This window comes from Lepisosteus platostomus, chromosome 7 (genome assembly GCF_059453375.1).
Source record: "Lepisosteus platostomus isolate fLepPlt1 chromosome 7, fLepPlt1.hap1, whole genome shotgun sequence".
In the NCBI taxonomy this organism is placed as follows: Eukaryota; Metazoa; Chordata; class Actinopteri; order Semionotiformes; family Lepisosteidae; genus Lepisosteus; species Lepisosteus platostomus.
The window spans coordinates 10,384,955-10,407,259 of NC_142617.1; the positions used below are offsets into that span (position 1 = coordinate 10,384,955).

Consider the following 22,305-nt stretch of genomic DNA (forward strand, 5'->3'; position numbering starts at 1 on the left):
TGATCATCATATTAATTAATAATTAGGTTATGTCAAGCCGTAAAACAATCCTGAAGGACTTATTGCAGTTTTATAAGGACCACACTACCATAGAAAATTCCTTCACATTTAATTATCCACGTCTTCACTGACACTAAATGTATTTAGCCCTAAGGTTTGAGAGACAAGAGAATTAAGACAAGCCTTCAAATAGTGAGATAAAGGTTGATAAATACACACACAAGTTTACAGTTAATTTAGAAATATCCCCAATTGGAGAAAATGGGCAAAGTGTGTGGTTTAGAAACAACGGATGCTGATTCTGCCACATGGAGACGGAGCGTATTTGGTTGTTGTGTATATTTTTTGCCAAGTTTATCAGACATGTTCTACAAAGGTCCATATTTATGATTTGAAAATGTTCATAATTTGTAGATGGAGGTGAAAACAGCACAGGTGACAAAAGAAGCCAAAACAGAAAGCTACTGATCGATGTGTAGTACTCTGTACAACAAATCTTAAACATTAAAATGCACATACTGTACCTGTAAGATAAGCAAAAGCAACTTATAACTGAAAAAGTTAACATGATGAGTTACTGATATTGAAATACAGATTCTATGTGAAAGTTCTCATAAGATAAGACTTTATTGATCCTGAAGGGAAATTGATGAAACCAGTTTCCCAAGTTTAAAAAAAAGGAAAGGAAAAATAAGGAAAACTGTGATTTGCAAGTTACAACAAAAACTACATTTATTACCATAAAAAACAGTAGTTACTTTGTAATCATGTTACTATACATGTATATTGCTGTTTTGATTTTAAAAAACTTTATTATTTTGAAAGAATTTATACGTAAAACCTGTCTAATCAGTAGAAAGGAGAATGATTTCTCAGACGCAGGTCATCGGATTTCGCATTACAGCTGACCACAATGTCCTGAACTTCAAGTGCCCGACTTCATGCACACTGGTTTTGACAAGGCTGGAGGCACACTCAGCACTGAGAGCTTGTGAAGCTTGGGAAACCCTTTTAACATTTGAAGGTCATTCATTTTAATGAAAGCTTGGATTCAAAGAACGTCAAGTAGTTTATTTGACTGCATCTCTGTGTACAGATTCAATCTTTCCGGCCAAACCTCTTTCCCCTAATAACTGAAAACATCTTGACGTCCATTTCATATTGTTCCTGCTGCCATAAAAATATTTCCGCAGACTAAAAGTTCCTATTAACTGTTTAAGAAACAACAGTCTCCATTTTTATGACATTCTAACATACAAACAAAAAGGAATCACTGCATTGCCAGATTGTTAAATGAAAGCTGTATGAAACTGTAGTCCTACACTGTAAATACTTCTGTGGGGATTTTGAGACAGATGGCTAAAGATTATTTACTCGTTTCCTTTGCCCTGGTTTCTCTGCCCCTACAGGTGTGTCTTAACCTTACTTTACAGTTTATGAAGTGTCCCACATGTCTTTTTTCTAGGAATCTATGAACATGCACTGATTAACTTTTATACTGTACTTACTGTAGTAACAATTGTTGAATGAGAATCACCGTCTGACATCAAAGCAAACTCATGTTTTGCATTCTGGCATCAAGTTAAGCCGTGAAAAAAGGGGCCCGAACTACAGATGAATCACATTCCATATTACACCAATAAACAATATACTGTATAAAGATGAAACTTTACATAAAAACCAAAGAGGAAAAAAAATAACTTGCATTACATACATAAGAAATGCTACATGGTGATTTCTTTTTATGAAACCACATACTGTACTGCACTAATGTGCAACTAAATTTAACTTTTATAATTTCAGACATTTTCTACAATTTTGTACACCTAACATAATAATGTGTAAGTAAGCACTGTATAAACAAATGTATGATAGTGGAAGCTCATAACTCACAGTATTCATGTAACTTAACAGGTTTACGGTTTAAAGCAGATAACATGAAGTACAGAATGTGAGGTCTGGCATAAGTTATTTGGATCAGTGGTTACAAGAGTGATCAGACAAGGTTTTCTGCACATAATAGTAGTCTGTCCTTTCAGCTTAAAGTAATATCCAGAAACAGCAGATTATTACAGATCAAAAGCACCATGTATTATTTCCTTCCTCTGTCTAGACAACAATATTATCCACCGGTAACAATCACAATATGAAGAAACACTGGCAGCAAATTATTACTGCCTGTATTTTTCGGGGGGTACACTATTTCAGACTGAAAATGTTTTTGTCTTTCTAATTGTACAGAAGTAACATCAAAATCGTCATTTCAGTTAGTCTATTTTCCACTTTGCACGTGCCAGTTATATATGTAACATTTCTGGCAGCTATAAATCATGACTAATTTTAAAGACTACGTTGCTCATAACAACTAGATATTCCAATATGATCTTTACATATTATTAAAAATGTTCTTTGTCAATTTGTTGCAAAGGGCTTTGTCAGGCTTTATAACAGTATTTTGAGGAGCTTTAAAGGGGTGTGAATTTCAACTATTGCAATGGACATGATGACTCATATTCTGTGATAAGATGTATTTCATCAATATTGTTGTGCCATGTTGCTGCTAAGGGGAGATAATTGGATATTTATTTAATCTGATACTCATTTCACACTTGCTGGCAGAGAAAAGCCAAACTCTACAAAAAGCTACAAAAGCTGTTTTGGAAGGCCACTCTGGAAAGCTACTGGGCTGGAGTTCTAAAAGCTTTTTATCCAAGACAAGCTCTCTAATGGTTTCTTAAATGTTTAAGGATAAAAATAGACTTCTGTAGATGGAGCACAAAAAGAACACAAACTTTGGAGGAGATGGAAGGTTAATTTATGGGTGATTTTATTTTCTTTTTCAAAATGACCAAGTTCTACCAATACATAGTTAAAATTGAAATGGATACACAAACTAGCATAACTTTTTTAAAACACACAGTATTGTGCTGGATTCTTGATATCAGCATTTTTTGTTCTGAAGTGGATAGGTCACAATATTAACAGACATCTTGGATGTACCACATTAAGTTGCAAATAATTCCATTGTAATAGGAGGTCACTTGTGTCATTTTCCCCTCCCTTTCATTCATCCATCCATGCCATTATTGGTATGTTTTCTGTACTGTACAGCACTTATATATTGTAGTTGACCATATGAAATTAAATCTTCATGTTCTCCATTTCGAATGAAGAATCACTGCCATGTTCAAAATAATAAAAAACACATGATTTGTCTAATTTCTTAATTTTCTTTTTAATTTAGGAAAAATCAAGTTGTCTCACCTCGAACCTTTCTTATGTTCTTATGAAGGACATTGACTGATATAAATAAAATGTCCTGATGTGAACCTATGGTTAACTTAAGAATCAAAACATTTAAATTGCCAGGACATCACACATACCTGTGTTTATTAGTGCCAAGCACATTCTCATGAAGGAATCAGTATTGTTTAAGATAGCAAAATTCCATTAATATATTTATGCCTAGGCATTTTGTTTTCTCTTGTTTGAACTACCTTATTTACATGAAAGTCAATACTGTCTGTTTTATTCTACAATTTGAAAGCTTGTCTGACATTGCAGCCCAAGTCCTTCCCTGTCCACATTGTCACCTGGAAGGATCGCTCTGACGGCCAGGGGCTGCGGGCTTTTTCTGGAACGTATCCCAGTATGAGTGATCCTCCTCAGTTAAAGGAATCGCTCCAGACACGAGCTCACTGAAGGTCAACACGGTCAACTTTGGGGGCACTGGAGTGGAAAATGCCGAGGAACAATCCTGAGAAAAAGACAACCAGTTTTGTTTGAACTCGGAACGCAGCGCAGCATGAACCATCACAAATACAGCACTACTGAATTTTCATATTTTTTCTATTCACATCATGAATGAGTGCATGCGGACAACGAGTACAATTAGTAATAGAAATGAGCAGGAACAGTAAGACATCCCTAAATGGAGTCGGATCTCCACAGGAAAAGTCACCATTGCAAATGGGTCTTTTGCTCAAGATTGGGTCTTCCTTGGATTAAAACTATGCTGAACCAAGATGATTCCTTTTAAATTAAAAAAATATATATATTGAATCTTAATTATATTGAACATAATTAGGTAAATGTAAAGGTATCTTACAACATTCGGTGTAGTCCCTGTTGTATCCGGTTTCCCCAGTGCAACTGCCACATGATGTTCAGTGTCTAACAAGCTCTCCTATTAAGAAAACATGTTCTTATTTTCCAGTTAAGGCCTGGCTCATTCAAGAGAAGAAAAAAACCCACAAACCACAAATCTGCCTCAGGCTAACTTTCCCTTGAGCTAAAAGCAGACAATGCATGAATCCCCTAAATTTCCTTTGTCCTTAATAGGGTGTTAACACACCAATGACCTCATGCTCGATTGCCTGTGCATTTTATTTTTCAATCATCCCCTATGTTTACTTCCTGTGTTGTGAAAAGGATTATGCTGGCCTATTTCCAAAGAACTTGTAGCTTCCTATTATCTATTTCTCTGTAATTTAAATCTGAAAGCACATTAAATGCACTTGGACTGTGAGACTTCCTTAGAAACAAGTTTTTATTTTATGCATACACTGCTTGATAAAACTACTGGATCTCACCAATTCCTTGGAGGAAACACTTTTTCAGAGGGTCGTGCTCATATATGATTATATGCTGATAAGTTAATTAAGATGAGTTAAGGGACTTAGTTCAGCTTAATAATTACAGACCATCACATTTAAAAAGGTGACATGTAACAGAAAAAAACTTATTTCTGAACTGAGCCCTTATCCTTGTTGATCCTGAATTTCATAATTAATGAAGATAATTTTCTTTGACGTATAACTGGTGTGAAAGCAATTCTTCGTACACAAAATAGTGCTGGCAGGTCATTTATCTACTGAAAATTAATGAAAGGAACTAATTTTAACTTATTTTAACACCATCCATTCCACATGATATATAAAACTTACAGTATGCTCCAGAAGGTTATCATGTTTGGAGAAGCTAACGTTAGAAAGACGTCATTTGTCAAATTTAAATGGACTTTTCCATTGCATAATTTTAACAAAATTCTTCAGACATTCAATTAGTAAACTGTGCTGTCTTAAATGCTACATGCAACAAACTGATTAAACACTATATTACAACACCAAAACCTTCTAATTGTGCAACATATTTCATTCTTTGAAAACAGTTCTGCTTAGAGAAATTCTTTCGGTTTGCGTATCTGTGTGGTCTACTGACATGCTCACGCCACGGGCCAAAGCTGCTATGAAATCTGAAGGACATGCTGTGGGTGCTGTCATTTATGAATGTGACTATAGGTTGCTCCTGTGTCCCCCCATTATTAATTCTGAACATTGTCAGCAAAATGACCATGTGATGTTGCGCAGTGTCATTGCAAATAATTTCCTCCAGGACTCAACCAGCAACCCCTGTGGCAATCCTTTCAAGAAGAGGTTTTACTTTACAGTATTGATACATATGCAACATTTGAGATCTATCATTCCTTTATTTATTCATTAATGTTTAATGGGCCTTCCGAATTCCTCAATTTGCTAGCATATAAGTTCTTAAATCTAAAGACAATTATTCAACTGCATAGCTACAGCTTAATTTGAAAAAGGTGAAAAAGAATTTCCTTTACGCAATCATAATAACTCTTAAAGATGCTCTTGGAGGGGAAAAAAAAAGACTTACAGCAGTATCAAATTCTTTGGAAATAGAAGATAAAACTGACGAATATATTGCAAGTATACAAAACAGAAGTTAAAATCTAGAATGGAAAGACTACAAAGAGAGAAATTCTTAACAACAGCAAATAAAACATCCCAATTGATAGTAGAACATGATAATCAGAGGGATATTGCAGTCAGTTCCTGACTTCATACAGTCTCTTTGAATAAAAAGAGTGCTTTCATTTAATCAGGGTGTCTGATATAACAACACCAGTGATGTTTAATTGAACAGACTTGACAGATAAATGTATTATTCTGATTTGTGTGTCACAAACAGGGGTGTGAGCTGAACGTCTCAGGGCAGCAGCATCTGTGGCCACTGCTGATTTTTGAACCAAGTATCAGATGTCATCTGGTGGGATTTTTCTTATTTCACTCTCACAACTGGGATAAGCATGTATAGTTCCTCTTCACCGGTCTCTGAGCCCTAGATGTCACACACTGCAACAGATCTGCCCACAGAAGTGGAGCAGGGCTCATGTCTGAAGAGTAGCGCATTTACACCTCAACAATAACAAGAGGTTGTTGAAATTTAGGGTAAGGAAGGTGTTTCATTGTGCCCGATTATCTTTGTTTCTGTAAACTACTGAAACATTCGGCTGTTGATAATGAGTTTGTGTTGAAAGTCTGGGGGAGTGGGGGGTGACAAAGGAAGATTTCAAACCATCAAACTGTGCCCATAAACACTCCCAACACCCTTCACTTAACACCTGCTTAATTTCACCCACTAATCTGATACTATTTCAATATCGCACTATTCAGTGCTGTTCCATATGATCCTTTCACTCACTGGAATGCATATGGTTCTTGAGTCTCCCCACCAATACTAACTAGACCTGACCAAATTCTGCAATTCCTCTCAGTATTCTTACCTGCTACACTTCAATGTGACTTTTCCAAAAACCTTGAATAAGTATCTCGAGGGTAATTAAAAATTAGCAGAGGTTTCTAACCTTTAAGTGTGCTGGATAAGAACATAAGGCAGAAGCCTGCAGATATTTTAATGTGCTTGCGTCTAGAGACTACCAGTCACACGCAGCACAATTTCACCTCCTCACCTCAAAAACCCAGGCGTCGTCTTCTTCTGAATCCAGGCACATTCTCGTCCCTTTATATACTTCACCCACCCTCAGCTGCAAAGGCGCCACGTGAAACTCCACTCTCTGCAGATTGAATCCCACTCCAGTCCCGATGGCTTTTATAAAACTCTCTTTTAAGGCCTGCAGAAAGGTGAACAGAAATCCTCAGCAGGTTTGTCCTGTTCTTTCCATTCCGCCCTACTTTGCATTTCAGACAGAGAAAAGACAGCATTTCATTACCCAACAGGTTGGGGGTGTATGGAACAAGCTACCCAGCTATGTTGGGGAAGCAGATACCCTGGCTTCTTTCAAGAAATGGATGGATCAGATCCTTGGAGAAAACAATAATCAGCTAATCAGACATCCTGCATCTGCTTCACTGACCCAGAATTGTCAACAAGTACATAAATGAACTGGGAAGAGCAATAGAATATGTGGAATAGGGAATTTGGCTGAGTAACTGTGAGCTTGCTGGGTATTTTTCTTTTTGTGTTCTCTTCACACCATTTTGACCTGAAACCTGAAACCACTTGTCCTAAACATGAATTGGGTCCCAATATCCAGCCCTGAGCTTAATTCTCTAATTAGACAGTGAATGCTAACACTAACCCTATCTGGGGTGTCAACCAAGCATTTCCACATTGTATATATGAACTTCTCTAGGCATCAGATTTTGACATGTTCCCCAAACCAAAAAGAATGATTGGGAAACAATCAAGGCCATTGATCAAAGCTCATGCAAGGGAATGAGATTCAGAAATGCTTGGTTACAACTGTAGATCCGACTGACTCAGTTTCGGGATACAAGTACTGCGTGGTGCACCTCGTCATCCAGGCCCCACAGAGTTTCAGAAAAAAAATTCAGATAAGAGCATGAAACCAAACCCGAATTGGGTCCCAATATCCAGAGCTGAGCTTAAACATTGTCTAGTTATAGTGTGAATACTAACCCTAACCCTACCTGGGATGTCAACTGAGCATTTCCGTATTCTAGATATGTACTTCTCTAGCACCTTAGTCAGGCAAAATAAGGAGCTTCTATCATGTCTACTTTCACATACAGTAAATGAATAGAGAAACTCTAATTTGTGCACTCAGTAATGAGTAAACTGTTTATAGGTTAATGAACATACCCAGTGTCTGTAAAACATATGAAGCTGATCCCACTCATTTCCTGCTGATTTAATCACCTTCCATTCATGTTCAGTGAACTGCCTGGTCATAATCCGGAAGAAATCAGCAATTGTACTGCTGCCTGCAACAGATGCAAAAAATGTAAAAATAAAAAATGTTCTGAACATAAGAGACGTAAAAATATTTAAAGTCAATTAAAATCATCTTTCTCAAGAAGTCGTTCCCCTTATTGAACTCATTAAAAAAGCAGGTTAATTTTTTTCAAATATTTACAGAACAATAGAGCAACAGCCCCACCTTGTGGTACTCTAGAGAACAATAGTTTTATTTCCTTGAATCACGTTTTGTTTTTAATTTGTTGAAACCGTTTCAAATACAGGCTTTCAGCTGTAGAGAACGTTATATAAAACAGAATTTGATAGCAGCTTCAAGCTTAAGAAAGAAACACATTTAGCATTTTCTAAAGGCTTTAAAACTTAACCAGGTTTTTCCACAGCTCCCTCCCTCATGTTGTACCACTTCAACAATCAATCAGATTGTCGACAGATTTAGAGATCGCTGTCTAGGGGTTACGTTGACTAAAAGCTAAATCAAAGCAAAGCAGCTTTGGCTAAATCTAAAAAGTTGACCCCAACTGCAACTTTGCAATGATCTGCTGGAGTTTTATATGAGTGGCGACAAACCTTATTATGCGCATGAGAAAATCCACATACCAGAAATCACGTGTACAAATTTCCAACGAAACAACGGTAAACACAAAATAAAGCATGACATCTGCATGGTCTGTTCTAAGCTCTCGTTTTGTCATTGGAACATAAAATTACAAATACTTACAGTAAAAGTACAGTATGGGTTTTTAGCATAGACATCTCAAAATCACACTTCAAAATAATACAAAGAACATACACAAAACAAACCAAGCCAGCACATATACAGTATAGTACTTCCACCACACACTATGAAAGACTATCGGGAAGCTTTTGAACAGCCTCTTAAAATTCTTGTAATGAACTGCAATTTTAATTCAGGACACTTTTAATCACAAAGTTGGTTTCTTGCATCAATGCCAGCAGCGCGTGACCGAATACAGGCTTCTAAACCCCTGTTATCTTCATAAGCATTATAGATGACATAGTTTCACCTGGCAGTGTGGTCTTCATGACATCAATGCCAACCTGAAGATCTGACTCAGCAGCAAGAACTGCATAATCTCCTTGATGCGAGATATTAAAGCTGTACTTCACACAGGAGCTGGGAGCTGGATTGGCCAAAAAAGGTTTTCCTTTGGCTGTTCTCTGTAGATTAATTTCATTCCACACAATCCCCATCTTCTCACTAATTAGTTTTCTAATCAGCAAGCGCCCAGCCTAGAAGAGATGTTCAGACAGCTACAGTCAGGTCTTGTGTAACTTCGTCTGCGTATCCAAGGGAAACAGGCATCTGACTTAATACATGATAAAAATATATTCTACAGTTCAGGTCATTCAGATCTTTGCCTTCACAATCCAACTCAAGAGCATTATTAAGCTGATTAACTGTACTTTAAGGGAGCAACACACACTGCCCAACTAATTTTTCCTGATTATTCAGTGTAGAAAACCTTAGACCACCCACCAGTGCTGCTCTGTCTAAACTGATTAAGCTCTGATTACCAAGTTAGCAGGTCTCATGGTGTGTGTGGAGCCCAAAGCATAAGAAACTCAGCTACTACCTGAGTAGCCAAGATTATTTGAGGTTAAATACTAATGCCATATCTTGATTGTGATCTCGCACCACAACAGGTGCATTAGGTAGAAGAGCATAACAAAATGTATCACGAGCACTGTGGGATAATTCTTGAGTAGCCCCCAACCAATTATTTGCATATAAATACTGTCAAGGGCTTGGACAAAGCTGCTTTTCACATTAATAGGAAATGACTGGAAAGACTTCTGGGTTCCAGTAAAATGAAAAAAAAAACAAAAAACAAAACTGAAATTTCCAACACTGCATGCAAGTGGAGGCCAAATCTTTTAGGTTCTAGATTTAAACCACTGAAATTCCCAGATGCCTACCACCCAAGAACAAAAGATACTAGCGACTAAAATTACACTCCAGGAGATACAGCAGCTTTAGGGGATATTAAATTGTACTAGTGGAATTGGCACAAAACCTCCTTTTGCATGAATCTTTCTGAGGTACTGTAGGTAAACATTACCAGCGCAGATTTGGCGTCTTTGGCAAAGACAAACTGCCCGATTCGCTCTTTCTCCTCCAGCTGCACACAGCGTGCAGCAAACAACCACTCGGAGCGGCTCGGGGACCACGAAGCGCACCGAAATGCCCACCGAACACTTTCCATAGCAGTTAAAGGGAATAAACGAGAGTGGAAATGAAAAGGTTTGACTGCGTTAAATGCTAACACGCCGATCTGGAGTACGCCACGACACACACATGCATTGTGCAAAGTAACAGCAATGGCTAACGATGAACGTCAGCCATCACTTCAATTCGTCTAAAAAGGGTAAATACACATTTCACACAAAATATTATATTCAATTACTACTTTGCACAAAGTACAACCGCAAACCTTACTACAGGTACAGTACGGTGTCAGCCACCTCTATTTCTGCGGCCTAATAATATCTTCCATTCCAAAGTGATATTTGTCTCTCGCAATCACAATATTATAACTACTGTATACAATTTAGGTTGAACCACGTAAAAACCAGCAGCAAACTACAACAAATCGCCATTTCTGTGTCCGGAAGCACTCCTTCACTGTACCGGTAAAGGCCGAACAGAAATGACGTTTAGTCGTCAAAGTACTGAGCGACATCCGCTGGGGCGAATGGCGAAGAAAGACAGACTGTTTACCTGCCTGCATGCAACCGGAGGTCCCTCCGCTGAAATCTTGACGGATGATGTGTGGATGAGGTTGTGTCTACATAACGTTCCGGTAAGTTATTAATTTGGCAAAGTAACGACAAGGGTTTATGCAGCCTATTTAATTTAGTTGTAGCATTGCAGTCCGCTGCATTTGGGCATTTCCCAGAGACGCAGTCAAAACAGAATTTGAAACTGGGATTACGGCACATGCCTATTCCATAAATTACCCTGCAATCAATTAGCAACCATATAAATTATTTCATATCACGTCGGTGCCCTTTTTTTTAAAAAAATGTGTTGGTTCACGTCAAATAACTGAACGATAAACGATACCAGTAATTATTATTGAAATCAAGGAACAATACAAACATCTTTTATCATATTAGAACTTCATTGTATGCCTCTGGACCTGCAAAATGACGAATTATCTATTTTTTCGTTTGAATACTGTTTCATTCCGTCGGTGCGAGCAGTTGCCCACTTAAAACACCATGTTCTACATTTTGATTGGGAAAAGTAATGTGCAATGCTGCAGGGATCAGTTGCAGCAATATTTCAGTGATTTCTTTATTGAATGAATGGTAGTCAAGGACACAACCTGAAAGCAAGCTCTCAGTGCTGCACAGTAAATTACAGAAAACTTTTTTTCCAAAACGACGATGAGCATGTCGTAGATTACTCCAAACTGTATCACCTGTAGGAGTCGAGAATCTCAGATCCTTAAGGTCGATCTTTCATTTTGTGATAGAGTAAAATAGTATTCTAAGGATATTCGTCATTGTTTATCAGATCTTTGCAGTACATATATCTACTTCTGATACAACCAAAATTATGAAAGACAAAGGGGTGGAATTACTGTTATATTTTCTTCTTGACTCATTAATTTAATGTTGAAGAAGTACGGGACAGTATTTATTTCACAGTGATAAAGAAAATAGGAAATGTAATCACCCTACCTTAAACTGCTGATAAATGCTTATTTTTCTTCACTTTGACCTGTTTAGCTGTCAGGGAAAGTGATTACTGAAATTGTAGGGATTATAAAAGGAGAGAAATTCTGTTATTGTTCTATTGCAAATGCTCTAGCTAGAGTCTAATCTGATCTTTAATCAGAAAGATGGACGTTCACTGTAATTACAGCTTGTTTGAGTGGTTATACAGAACATGTATATTTGTATAACATCTCTGTCTGATTCAATTGTTATGTTTCTTTTTTATTTAAGACACCTGGACTATCAGAAGCCGCAAGTGGAAAATTTTCTCTCCACTCCACTCCCAATTCTGTCATCTTCTGAGTCAGGCCTGTGCTCGTCGCACCAGACAATACTGGCCAGATAGCGCTTCCAAACGCCAAGCTGGATTTCCTTCAGATGAAGCAGCTGAAACGCAAAAGGAAGAGCAACTACAGCGTGAAGGAAACGCAGACCTTAATCAGGGAAATCCGAAAGCGCAAGGACATACTCTTCTCCAAGCAGCAGAACACAGCCATTAACGAGCTGAAGAGGAGGGCATGGGATGAGGTGGCGGATTGCGTGAATGCTCTGGGAGAGGGCGAGCTGAGGACTGCCGTGGAGGTCAAGAGGAGGTACCTGGACTGGAGAGCGCTGATGAAAAGGAAGCAGATCAGAGCGGAGCTGGCTGACATAAAAAACGAGTTCAACCCTTCCTCCCCGGACGTCGAGAACTCTCTGAGCGGCGACCCGAGTGTGGATCTGGGTGGTTTTCCCAAGGATTCCAGTTGCGATTGGCAAGACCTCTCTGACCTGGGAGAGCCCAGCAGCCACCCTTCTTCAGGAATCAAAATGGAAGATGATGACCCCAGCAATTATAGGGTATAGTGTGTTTTTTTGGGTTAGAATCGACGGGTTACTTTGTGTTTGTCACGCTTGGGGAATTCAGGTTACAGACGGCTAGCGACATGACCCAGGCTTGAACCCAAGATACCTGGATCACTGAGCTACGCCTTGCACTCTACTGAGTGCCTTTACTGGTTGAACTACTTGGGAGCCTGGGGTATAGTGGTTTTTGTGTTGTTGTAAGTGCATGATGAGATTAGCCATTTGAAAGAGATTAGAGTAGAAGGTAATCAGGGACACTGTGCTGTAGAAGATGTCATTATTTGGTGATGTTAAATGAAGGTCCTGATGGGTGTACAGTATAATGTCACCCAAGTGGGTCCTGGGGCAGTTTAGTGGTGGATGATGTGGATCCTTTCTTGTGCTTTGAGATCCTTTTCAATAAAAAGCAGTGTACAAATGCTACCAATTTTCTCTCATAGCAGTTACATGCAAAGATCTAAATACAAACAATCCCTAAGTGGTGATTGGGTATCTTTGACTTAAAGTTTTTGCAGTTTTAGAAACTTTGTTTTCCTACCATTGTGTCTTTCAGTTGTCTCTCTGAGAGACGACGTTCGCGTCGTTCGCGTTGTCGTTTACAAAGCTGTCCACTTGGAGCATCTGTAAGCTGCGTATCTCAACGGTTTCACGAGGACGTTTTTTGTTTTCGCAGCTGGAAGGGGAAGGTGAAGAGGGAGAGGAGGAGGAGGAGGATGAAGATGGTTTCCCCTCCCTCCTGCCAGACGTGGACAGGGAAGGCAGGGTGCCCGAGGTTTTTGCACACATCGACGAGTTTGGGATGCTGAGCGCCACCAAGGGCGCGACCCGGGAACTGGGGGTAGGGGTCGGCGCGGCAGGAGCCGCCGATGGCACCAACCTGCTCATCGCCCTGGAGAAGCAGCGCCTCGAGCTGGAGAGGCACCGCCTGAACGTGGAGTCCGAGCGGCTCCAGGTCGAGAAGGAGCGGCTGCAGATCGAGAAGGACAAGCTGCGGCGGGTCGACATCGAGCACGAGCGCCTGCAGATGGAGAAGGAGCGGCTGCAGATCGAGAGGGAGAGGCTCAGGCTCCTCATGTTCCAGGCCGAGAGGCCCGCCAAGGACTGTGAGCTCCCACCGACGGACAGGAAGCCGTGGCAGCCCGTGGACCTGGAGTCCGAGAGACTGAAGCTGGAGAAGGAGCGCCTGCAGCTGGAAAAAGAGCGACTGCAGTTCTTCAAGTTCGAATCGGGGAGGCTGCAAATCGAAAAGGAGCGTTTTCAGGTGGAGAAGGAGAGGCTGCAGTTGCAGAAAGACGGACAGCAGCTGTCTCTTCACCAGGCCCACTAGACGGATGCGATCTTAACTACGAAAAAATAAAGGTCCTGGTTTTTTGTATGTGTTTCGTTCAAGAAAACATTTTCTGGATTTTTACAGGCATATTTTTTCAAGTTGCACTGTGCAATGAGGCTTTTGTTTCCTAACTGCTGTGTTAAATACAGTAACACCCCTCTATACATTGTTTATCTGTTCATTTGCAGATTTACTGCTGTTATTTTATACCAACGATTCCACTGCCCGATACTTCAAAATGCAGTACGTCGTACCGATGATTGAATCATATAACATAACCTTACTGAACTACATGTCGAATTGAAACGTAGCGTTTTATCTTAATTTTACTACTCTAATGCACGTGTATGTGTATTTACTCAATTCAGAAGACTATATTCAGTAGTCTTGTCCCAGGGGGACAATTGTCATACTGTATTTATGAATGTACAATGTACAGTGCATATGCAGAAGTGTCAACAGTTACAGAGTGTAATGTGTTAAATATTTTATGTGAAACAGCAATGGAAACTTTCAATATGGGAGAAAAAATAATTTTGTGCATTTTTACTGTATTAAGGAAAAGACTAGTTAAACCATGATGCTTTTTATGGGAGAGTGTATACTGTATTTCTTAGTCCCAGTACTGACCATATACTTTAATCCTTGTGGTGAAAATCCTTTCAAGAATGCATCCCCAATGTATACTGGGGTATGACTGTATGAAAGAATTACACAGTGTCTAGTCCTTTATGGAACACTGTTTTAGCAACACTGTAATGTCAGATTGGTTCCCAAATAAATGCAACAGCATACATACAAAAAATGTTTTAATAGCTTGCAGTTCCCAAAACAGTCAGCGGAAGATGCATTTATGATGTGTCCATCGTTTATATCTACAAATAAAGATACATTTTATAGCTATTTGTGTAAATGTCCTGTATGCATCTGGGGGGTTATCATTTCAGAAGTTTAGTACTGTATGTGATATGTAGAAGAAACTCCTTTAAGTTTTTAAGAAGCACAATGTGGCAGTGAAAAGAATGCTTGAGGCTCAAGAGCATTTCTAAGTCCTTTTGTGAATACAGTTGTACAGCCTAAAGATTCATATTTTTATTCACCTTGTGGTATCCTGGAGCTACCATTTCTTCCTTTGTAGAGTCACAAAAACATTTAATGTTATAAGAGTACTGTGTGTATGTTCATTTGCCACTTCTTTTATCAAAAAGAGAATAAAAAATATACTGAGAACAAGCCAACTTGAGTGAGTCAAATGTTATCTGAGTTAAATAACCGTCCTCAAAGCCAGTGTTGTAGCCTTGAACTTTTACCAAATTAGATTATAAAAAACCTGCATTGATTTTCTTTAAAACATGTTTTTTGTAACATGATTAAAAAAAACAAAACAAGGAGTGAACTGTTGTTGATCAATTCGGATGGTTTTGTATGCTACTGTTTCATAATTTACATAATCACAAGAAGTATCGCTTATGCCAGCAACAATGGAAAAAAAGTAGGAAAATGTCAAACTTTTAATTAGTCTATGCACTGATATTTTTTGAACAGACATGACATGCAGCAATTAAAATTTGCAATGCACATTAACATTAACATGAAATTCACTAGTAGGGTGTGTGGCTACTGTTGAAAGCAATACAAGCCGTACAATGCATCATGTGCACAAGGTTGTAGATACTGTACTTGTGGGATTCTGTTCCATTAGTGTTAAGTCTTGACAATCATGTGCCTTTTTTCTGGTCTGCATTCATTAGATACCATGCTGTATGTCAACACATCTCATTTAAGAAATGTTCAAAGGATCAAATCGGATAAGCAGGGCATCTATGGTAAAAGACGTTCCCATCCTGCTACAAAGAAAATGGATGGAGGTGTGTATTGTTGTATTGGAGTGTGTTCATGTCAGGGGGCAGCAGGTGAAGGCCCAGGGCCTGATCAATGTAGCACCAGGCAATCAGATTGTCACCCATCACTACAGGTGAAGTCTGGAGCAAATTGACACTCCTGCCCATGTCATCATCCCTGGCCCCCTGTCATGTACTCTTGGGAAATAAGTTTGTGTAATACTACAGTACAGTCAAAAAATGCCCATGCAACTATGCTATTATGAGTATATTAGTACTGATTATTTTGTTGCATAATTTTGATTTATTTATTCATGACTGACCATTGTACAGTAGAGTTACACTTTGTGGCGTAAGCACAGAATCACCTTTAAGTGATTATGTAGTGAGAGAGTTGTCACAAATAATTAGATGTTTTTAACCCGTTGAATGTGAACCTTGGTGATAAGAAAAAAAAAGAAAGGGAAGAAAATGTCTTCATGCCATCAGTATGCTTCAGGCTGGACGGAGTTAGGACACTGGGGAGTTCAAGCACAGCAATTTCTAGCCTGGCAAGATGTTACAACAAAACATAACCTGACAATGACACACAATCAAGGAGACCAGGAATCACAGCCCCATACCAAGATCCAGGAATATCTTGCGTGTGGACACTGACTGTTCAACATTGATCAAGTCCTGCTTCACGTTCTTGTGTTCTTATCGTGACAAAACAATATTCCAGCAGAACAACAAGTGCCTGTGTAACAATTTTTTTCTTGCAAGATGAGAATGTGATAGTTATGCCACTTATACCAGACCTGAGCCCCCCTATTTATGAGCTGAACCAGGGTCAAATCTTACATGTGTACATGACACATGTGTACCCAGCCTATGTGAGAAGAATAGGACAGAAACCCATTAGATAATATCTGCAATCTGGTGCAGAACACGTGTCCATTTGTACAGCTTACATTGTGACCAATAGTGGAGACACACGATACTAGCCTGTGACATTCACAGCAGACTCCCTTTTTAACGTGTTTAATGACAAATGTGGGTCAGCAAAATGCTATGCCTCTTTAATATGTCAGTGCACTTGCTACAAAAATAGTTTTATTTTTCTGATTAATTTACTACATTTGTTATTGTTGTGGTTACAAGATTCTTTTGATGCTCAATATATATTCAAGCTATGAATATGTTTTAAACATCTTATTAGGTTTTTTCCTACCTGGTCTTCAATAAATTAATGAATGAAAATAAGTGCACTTAGCTGGTGCAGGCCATTAAAAAAACTGGATGACTACAGCATCAGGCAGAGAGAAAATGTCCAAGTTGTTTTTATTTATTTTAAAATGACACAAAATAATTATGTGCATGACGTTTTGAAACATTAATAAAATCATTGTCAAAAATAACAATGTTTTTTTTAAACTATTTTTCTAAATGAAGTGATGGAAATATGAATCATAATTTATAGAAGAAGACTCTGAGACCAGCTCATGGTAACCCCTTATTAGCTAAATTTTGATTTGAGCTCATCTCCACATTTCATTGCCTGTAAGTTTTCATTGCAGATATTGTTGTGCATCATTTTCTGAATAGCTCTGTAAGCATGCCTCCATTATTCATTTTAAGTACAGCTGTAGAAACAATTATTAAAATGTCACTGAACAATAAAATGTTGAGGCTGCAAATCGGTTGGCTATTTATTTCTCTAAAAGAACTACAGTATCTATCATGCTGATATGAATGTGTTTTGGTTCAATATATTTCTTGGGTAATATTCTAAGTGGTAGTGTTATGTGATTAGCTTTCAAAGTATTCAGGAACACAATTGAATTGGGAAGTTTGTCCAAGGTGGAATGGATTGGAACAAAAGCCTTAACACCTTGTAATTCAAGTTTTAATGCAGAACACAAAAAAATATTTCATTTCAAATTATTTCATTTTGCTATTTTAAAAGGTTTAGGTGCATACTCACGTGTCTTCTTTCTCTCAAAAAAAGAAACATTCCTAAATTTTAATCCCACTATCCCTTCAGTCTTAAACAAATTGTAAACTACAAGAGAGTTTGACCAGATTGAAAAAGAAAAATGGAGCAAAATAATTATGTGCAAGCTTGTTCATAATTGAAGGATGTTTCCTGTAAAATCACATGAGCTATTTAAATTTGTATCAGAACAGACAGATGTTAAAAAACACTGCAAGCCTTACCTTTTCCTGATTCTTCTTTTTTGTCTGCTGCCAATGTGATTCACAATATTTGTACCTTTATTATGCAGTAAGCTGTAAAACAAAGGTGGAAGTGAAGGTTCAATACTAGTCTAAATTCAATAGTTTGAAATAATTTTGAACAAGAAATATACCACAGCTAAAATAAGTAATATGTCTAACAAAACAAGTTTCATACTATTTTTTTCAGAACATGAGTTGCTTTTGACATGGCTATATTTACATTCAACTTAAAGGTAATTTGACTATTTTCAGTACATTCTATACTCTTTAATCTTCCATTTTGATTTTAATCACTGATCCTCCATTTTGATAACTCCAAACAATGGAAAACCTGCTATAATGCACCCATTCTAGTCCCAATCTCTAAAGTAGTACATATAGATAGGCAAGAGGCTTTTAGGATTGTATTCTGAACATGGCAGGAACATGGTCATAGTTAAATTATAACTATACATTAAAAAGCATTCACATCATACTCATTAAATCCTGTGATTTTTCAATTTCTCCTAGAATAATCTATAATTCAACAACAAAGAAAACAATACCTTCCTTCATATACAGTATGGCTTTATAGGTGTCACAAAGTAAAATGGGGATGCATTGTTAAAAAGTAATTTAAATTTTTTTTGTACATAATACGGTACCTTCAAGATATTAATTTAATTCTTAACTAAATCAAAGATGCTGTGTAAAATGCAGGTATTAAATCACAAATGTGTATTTACATATTAGGAGAACTGCTTTAAAAATGGTCAAATTTTAAAATACGCAGCTATTATTAAGAAACATAAACAACTGTATTTATACATCACAATACTAACATCTCACAGATAACAAAATACTAATTGCGAAGTTCAGAAAAACTGTAATGTCCCTTCATCTTTGTAAATATTCAGAAACACATCAACACAACACCTAGTGTACCACACGCAATAATGCATAAAGTATTGTCAGAATATTGAGCAAACAAATTGATTCATTTTCTAAAGATTTTAAAGCATGGTCCTTTAGTGTAAAACTAAAGAAGATGTTGAAAGTTTCCATTCTAAGAACCATAGAACATTGATAAGATGAGAAGAGGCCATTTAATTTTTAATAGCTAACTGGTCCAAGGTTCGGAAACAGACATTAAATTGTACTGTGTTACCAATCCTAGAAGCCAAATTCATGTACATTTTTACAACCAAGGTTTTGCTTTCCCGTATTAAGTTTGTTTCATCTCTGCAGCGCACATAGAAACTAATGGGAAAATGAAACTTCCTCAGATCGGCATACTTAGAAGCATTCTGTTTCTGCCTGGTGAATCTATGAAGTTGTCAAGAGACTACACTCAACCACAGGGACCTTTAGACGCAGTGGAAGACAAAAGCAAACCAATCACGTTCCTGATTAAGTCCTGAGAGCACTGATTGCAGTGTAATATGTTTAGTGCTCCTCAGTCCAGCAAATCTGTGTAGTGGAGGCACACGTTGGCACATTCTTAAAAAAATCAATTACACAGTTAACAACAGTTTACAGAACTGCGATAGATCAGCTAGGGATTTAAACAGCAAATCCAGAAACAACAAAAGAAATAACAGACACATTAACTCAGTTGCGTGTATTCTTAGTTCTTCTTCCAAATGAAGCAGTCAAAGAGACACAAAGACCATACAATGAGATTTTATAGTTTACTGAAAAAAAAAATCCAGTCAAAGCCAAAGTAAGATGCCAAGCAGGTTAGTTTACACAGACGTGTGTCAAAGTCACAGAGCTTGGTCTGGGTAATCTCAGATCTGGCCTTAGCCTTCATAATTACTGACGAAACAAAACACTCCTCCTGTCTGAGGGTTAGGGTTAGGACAGAAAATAAAACATTGGAACTCATTTGACACCAACACGATTTAAAGTTCTTTCAAATTCCAGGTGAAAGAAAAGAGAATATGGGGAAAGATGAGTACAGAGAGTGGCAGCTGATAACCCATTCAGATACACTGAAATTCTTACTAGACCACAATATAAACAGGGGAGAGTAATGTTTTCTACAGTATTCTAGTTTTAGGACGTCCCTTGTGCAGGTGTTAAAAAAATTTAAAAGAAAAATAAAAAGAAATACACAGTGTTGAAAGTTGTGGGCTAAAGCAGCAAGCTTCACTTCAGCCATGGCTGCAAAAACTACAACAGTGCCTACTTTTATTAAAAATTATTTCAATCTTAAACTCTAATACAGTTGCTTTAATGAAAAAATAAAACTTTCTTTTTTTTTAAATCAGCTTAAATGTTAATAGGCTTTAAAATAGAAACGTACAATCAACATATACAGTAGTTAGCAGACTACAGACAGCAAGAACTGTGACTATTGTAAGAATGGTTTAGTTTTATTCTTAATTGGTGGGTACAAAAACCACAACTTAGTAATACACAGAACTAGATAATTAATATCTGTAACATGTCCAGCTTGCAACCTGTGCTTGGCTGTGTGGTGAAGATGTGTGTTGTTTGCATTAACATTCAGTGTGGAGTGAGACAGATGTAAGCTGTGGAACATTAAATGTAACAGAGGAAATGACACGGCAAACATGATGGTGTCCATGTTCTTTTATATATAGATATATATAAAAAAAGATTCTCTCATATTTTTAATTACAGTGACCTCATCTTATATCCATTATTGCAATGAATTATTTCCTAAGATGGTTATAAAAGAGAAATGTGTTCACTACTGAGTTATTTACATCAGTTAAAAAGCAAGCATGTTTTACAGTATCTTCGCTCTTTTTAAAAGACAATGTAAATAATTTCTTTAGTTTTTTTTTTCACAGAATGTACATATTTATTTTTCCTCACATCACAGTATAGTGATTATTTCTTTATTATTAATATTAATATTATTTTAATCCCAGCACAACCGGGCATCAGTACCCATGTCAAGTTATGGATATTCGGTGAGTTGTAGGCTAATATGTTCATTGAACCTCTGCGTTGTTTTGTCAAGACTAAAGCCAGGTGTTTTAACAAGCATGTTCATTTTTTTTTTCCCCACACAGTTAATGGCAAAATGCTTATTAGCACAGTTTGTGTTTCGAGTACAGTTTTCTGGTCGTTGTTTTTTTCTTCCTTCCGCCAGTTAATGGTTTTGTCCTGATATAAGGTCTGAATCTTGGCGTCCTGAGCGGAGCTCATGCATTGAGTTCCCGAGAGTGTCATCTGTGGTGAAGTGCTTCTCCTGGCTGTAATACAGCGGTGAACCCAACGTCCATTTTTCTGCTGTTGTCGGTCTGTGCTGTGTTCCCATTAGCCACCCACATTGCATCGTTTTTCTTGCTCCTAATTTATATTTATACGTTCATTTATTGTTTTTTTTTTGTTCTGTGATAAGGCACTAGATTATTTTTGGTTTTCATTGATACTCCGAGGAAACCACAGCCAGTCCTGAACTTTGTCTTTGGGAGGGTCCTGTGTGAACAGCCTTGGGGCAGTCCGGGGTCAGCACTCGGCCATTTTCTCCCACGCTCCCCGTGATAGATAGCCTGGCCTTATTTCGCATGGCTTCAGTGAAGGTTAGCTAGGGTGGAAGGGAAGCCAGGGGTGGAGGGGGACAGGAGAGGACAGGGATGGGTGGGGGTAGAAAGAGCAAAAAAAAAAAAATCAAATTAGTTTTCATACGATCTCCTGGAAAGAAACACTTAACATAAATAAGAGAAGGCAGGCAACAACAAACACCAAAAACAAACAAAAAAAACATATATTTTAGACATCTGCATTCCTAAAGTTCATGCCATTCTGTTAAAACAAAAATAACGACACAAAACATGACATTTATTTGACAGGTGTTTCCTCAAGAAAGGTTATAATTTACCTAACCAGACCTGAGGCTTTCAAACTGTATTTATCAATATGCCCTAGAACTGATACATGTTATTGCCTTTTTACTGTTTGTGGGATATATTACGCTTACCTGAAGAGGTTCTGTAACTACAATATTAGTGGAGCTCAAATTTTACTGAATGTTTATTATGACAGTAGACATAGCATGCAATTCAGGCTGAAGACAGAAATTCTAATTCTTACGACAACCTCAGACTTAAACTTTTTATTTTTTACTACATTATTACATGTATCTCTCTGGTATTTACGAAGAAATCTTAGTATAAATTGAAGGAGCTGTTTGAAACGGATGACATCAGATGTATCTATTGATTTGATTATTTTTTGCTCTTTTATTTCTTTTCTCCAGAAATCAGTGAGCCCCTTTTTTTTAATGGAAATATAAAAACTATGCAATGCAGGTGCCTATTAGTA

The 22,305-nt window shown here is 37.7% G+C and overlaps 3 protein-coding genes across 9 annotated transcripts in view; 1 reads left to right on the forward strand and 2 right to left on the reverse strand.

Annotated features, from left to right (window-relative positions):
* Nucleotides 1-2,810: 2,810 nt before the first annotated feature.
* On the reverse strand, nucleotides 2,811-10,661 carry aasdhppt (aminoadipate-semialdehyde dehydrogenase-phosphopantetheinyl transferase). Its single transcript, XM_088639195.1, has 6 exons — nucleotides 10,125-10,661; nucleotides 9,069-9,294; nucleotides 7,927-8,048; nucleotides 6,773-6,934; nucleotides 4,109-4,186; nucleotides 2,811-3,757 (listed from the first exon to the last, which is right to left on the reverse strand). The coding sequence occupies exons 1-6, from the start codon at nucleotides 10,266-10,268 to the stop codon at nucleotides 3,590-3,592; spliced, it is 900 nt and encodes a 299-aa protein (XP_088495321.1). The 5' UTR covers nucleotides 10,269-10,661; the 3' UTR covers nucleotides 2,811-3,589.
* Nucleotides 10,662-10,714: 53 nt separating this feature from the next.
* msantd4 (Myb/SANT-like DNA-binding domain containing 4 with coiled-coils) lies at nucleotides 10,715-15,196 on the forward strand. The gene is made up of 3 exons (XM_088639194.1): nucleotides 10,715-10,865; nucleotides 12,019-12,627; nucleotides 13,307-15,196. The coding sequence occupies exons 2-3, from the start codon at nucleotides 12,166-12,168 to the stop codon at nucleotides 13,958-13,960; spliced, it is 1,116 nt and encodes a 371-aa protein (XP_088495320.1). The 5' UTR covers nucleotides 10,715-10,865; nucleotides 12,019-12,165; the 3' UTR covers nucleotides 13,961-15,196.
* Nucleotides 15,197-19,680: 4,484 nt separating this feature from the next.
* The window catches only part of LOC148658161 (glutamate receptor 4), an 85,557-nt gene continuing 82,932 nt past the window's right edge, over nucleotides 19,681-22,305 (reverse strand). For 3 of the 7 annotated variants that reach the window (XM_088639204.1, XM_088639198.1, XM_088639197.1), the window contains one exon: nucleotides 19,681-21,568. In XM_088639204.1, the coding sequence (XP_088495330.1) occupies nucleotides 21,404-21,568 (165 nt within the window). In that variant the 3' untranslated portion in view covers nucleotides 19,681-21,403. The remainder of the gene's footprint in view (nucleotides 21,569-22,305) is intronic. The other 4 variants (XM_088639202.1, XM_088639200.1, XM_088639206.1 and 1 more) reach the window with 3 other exon arrangements.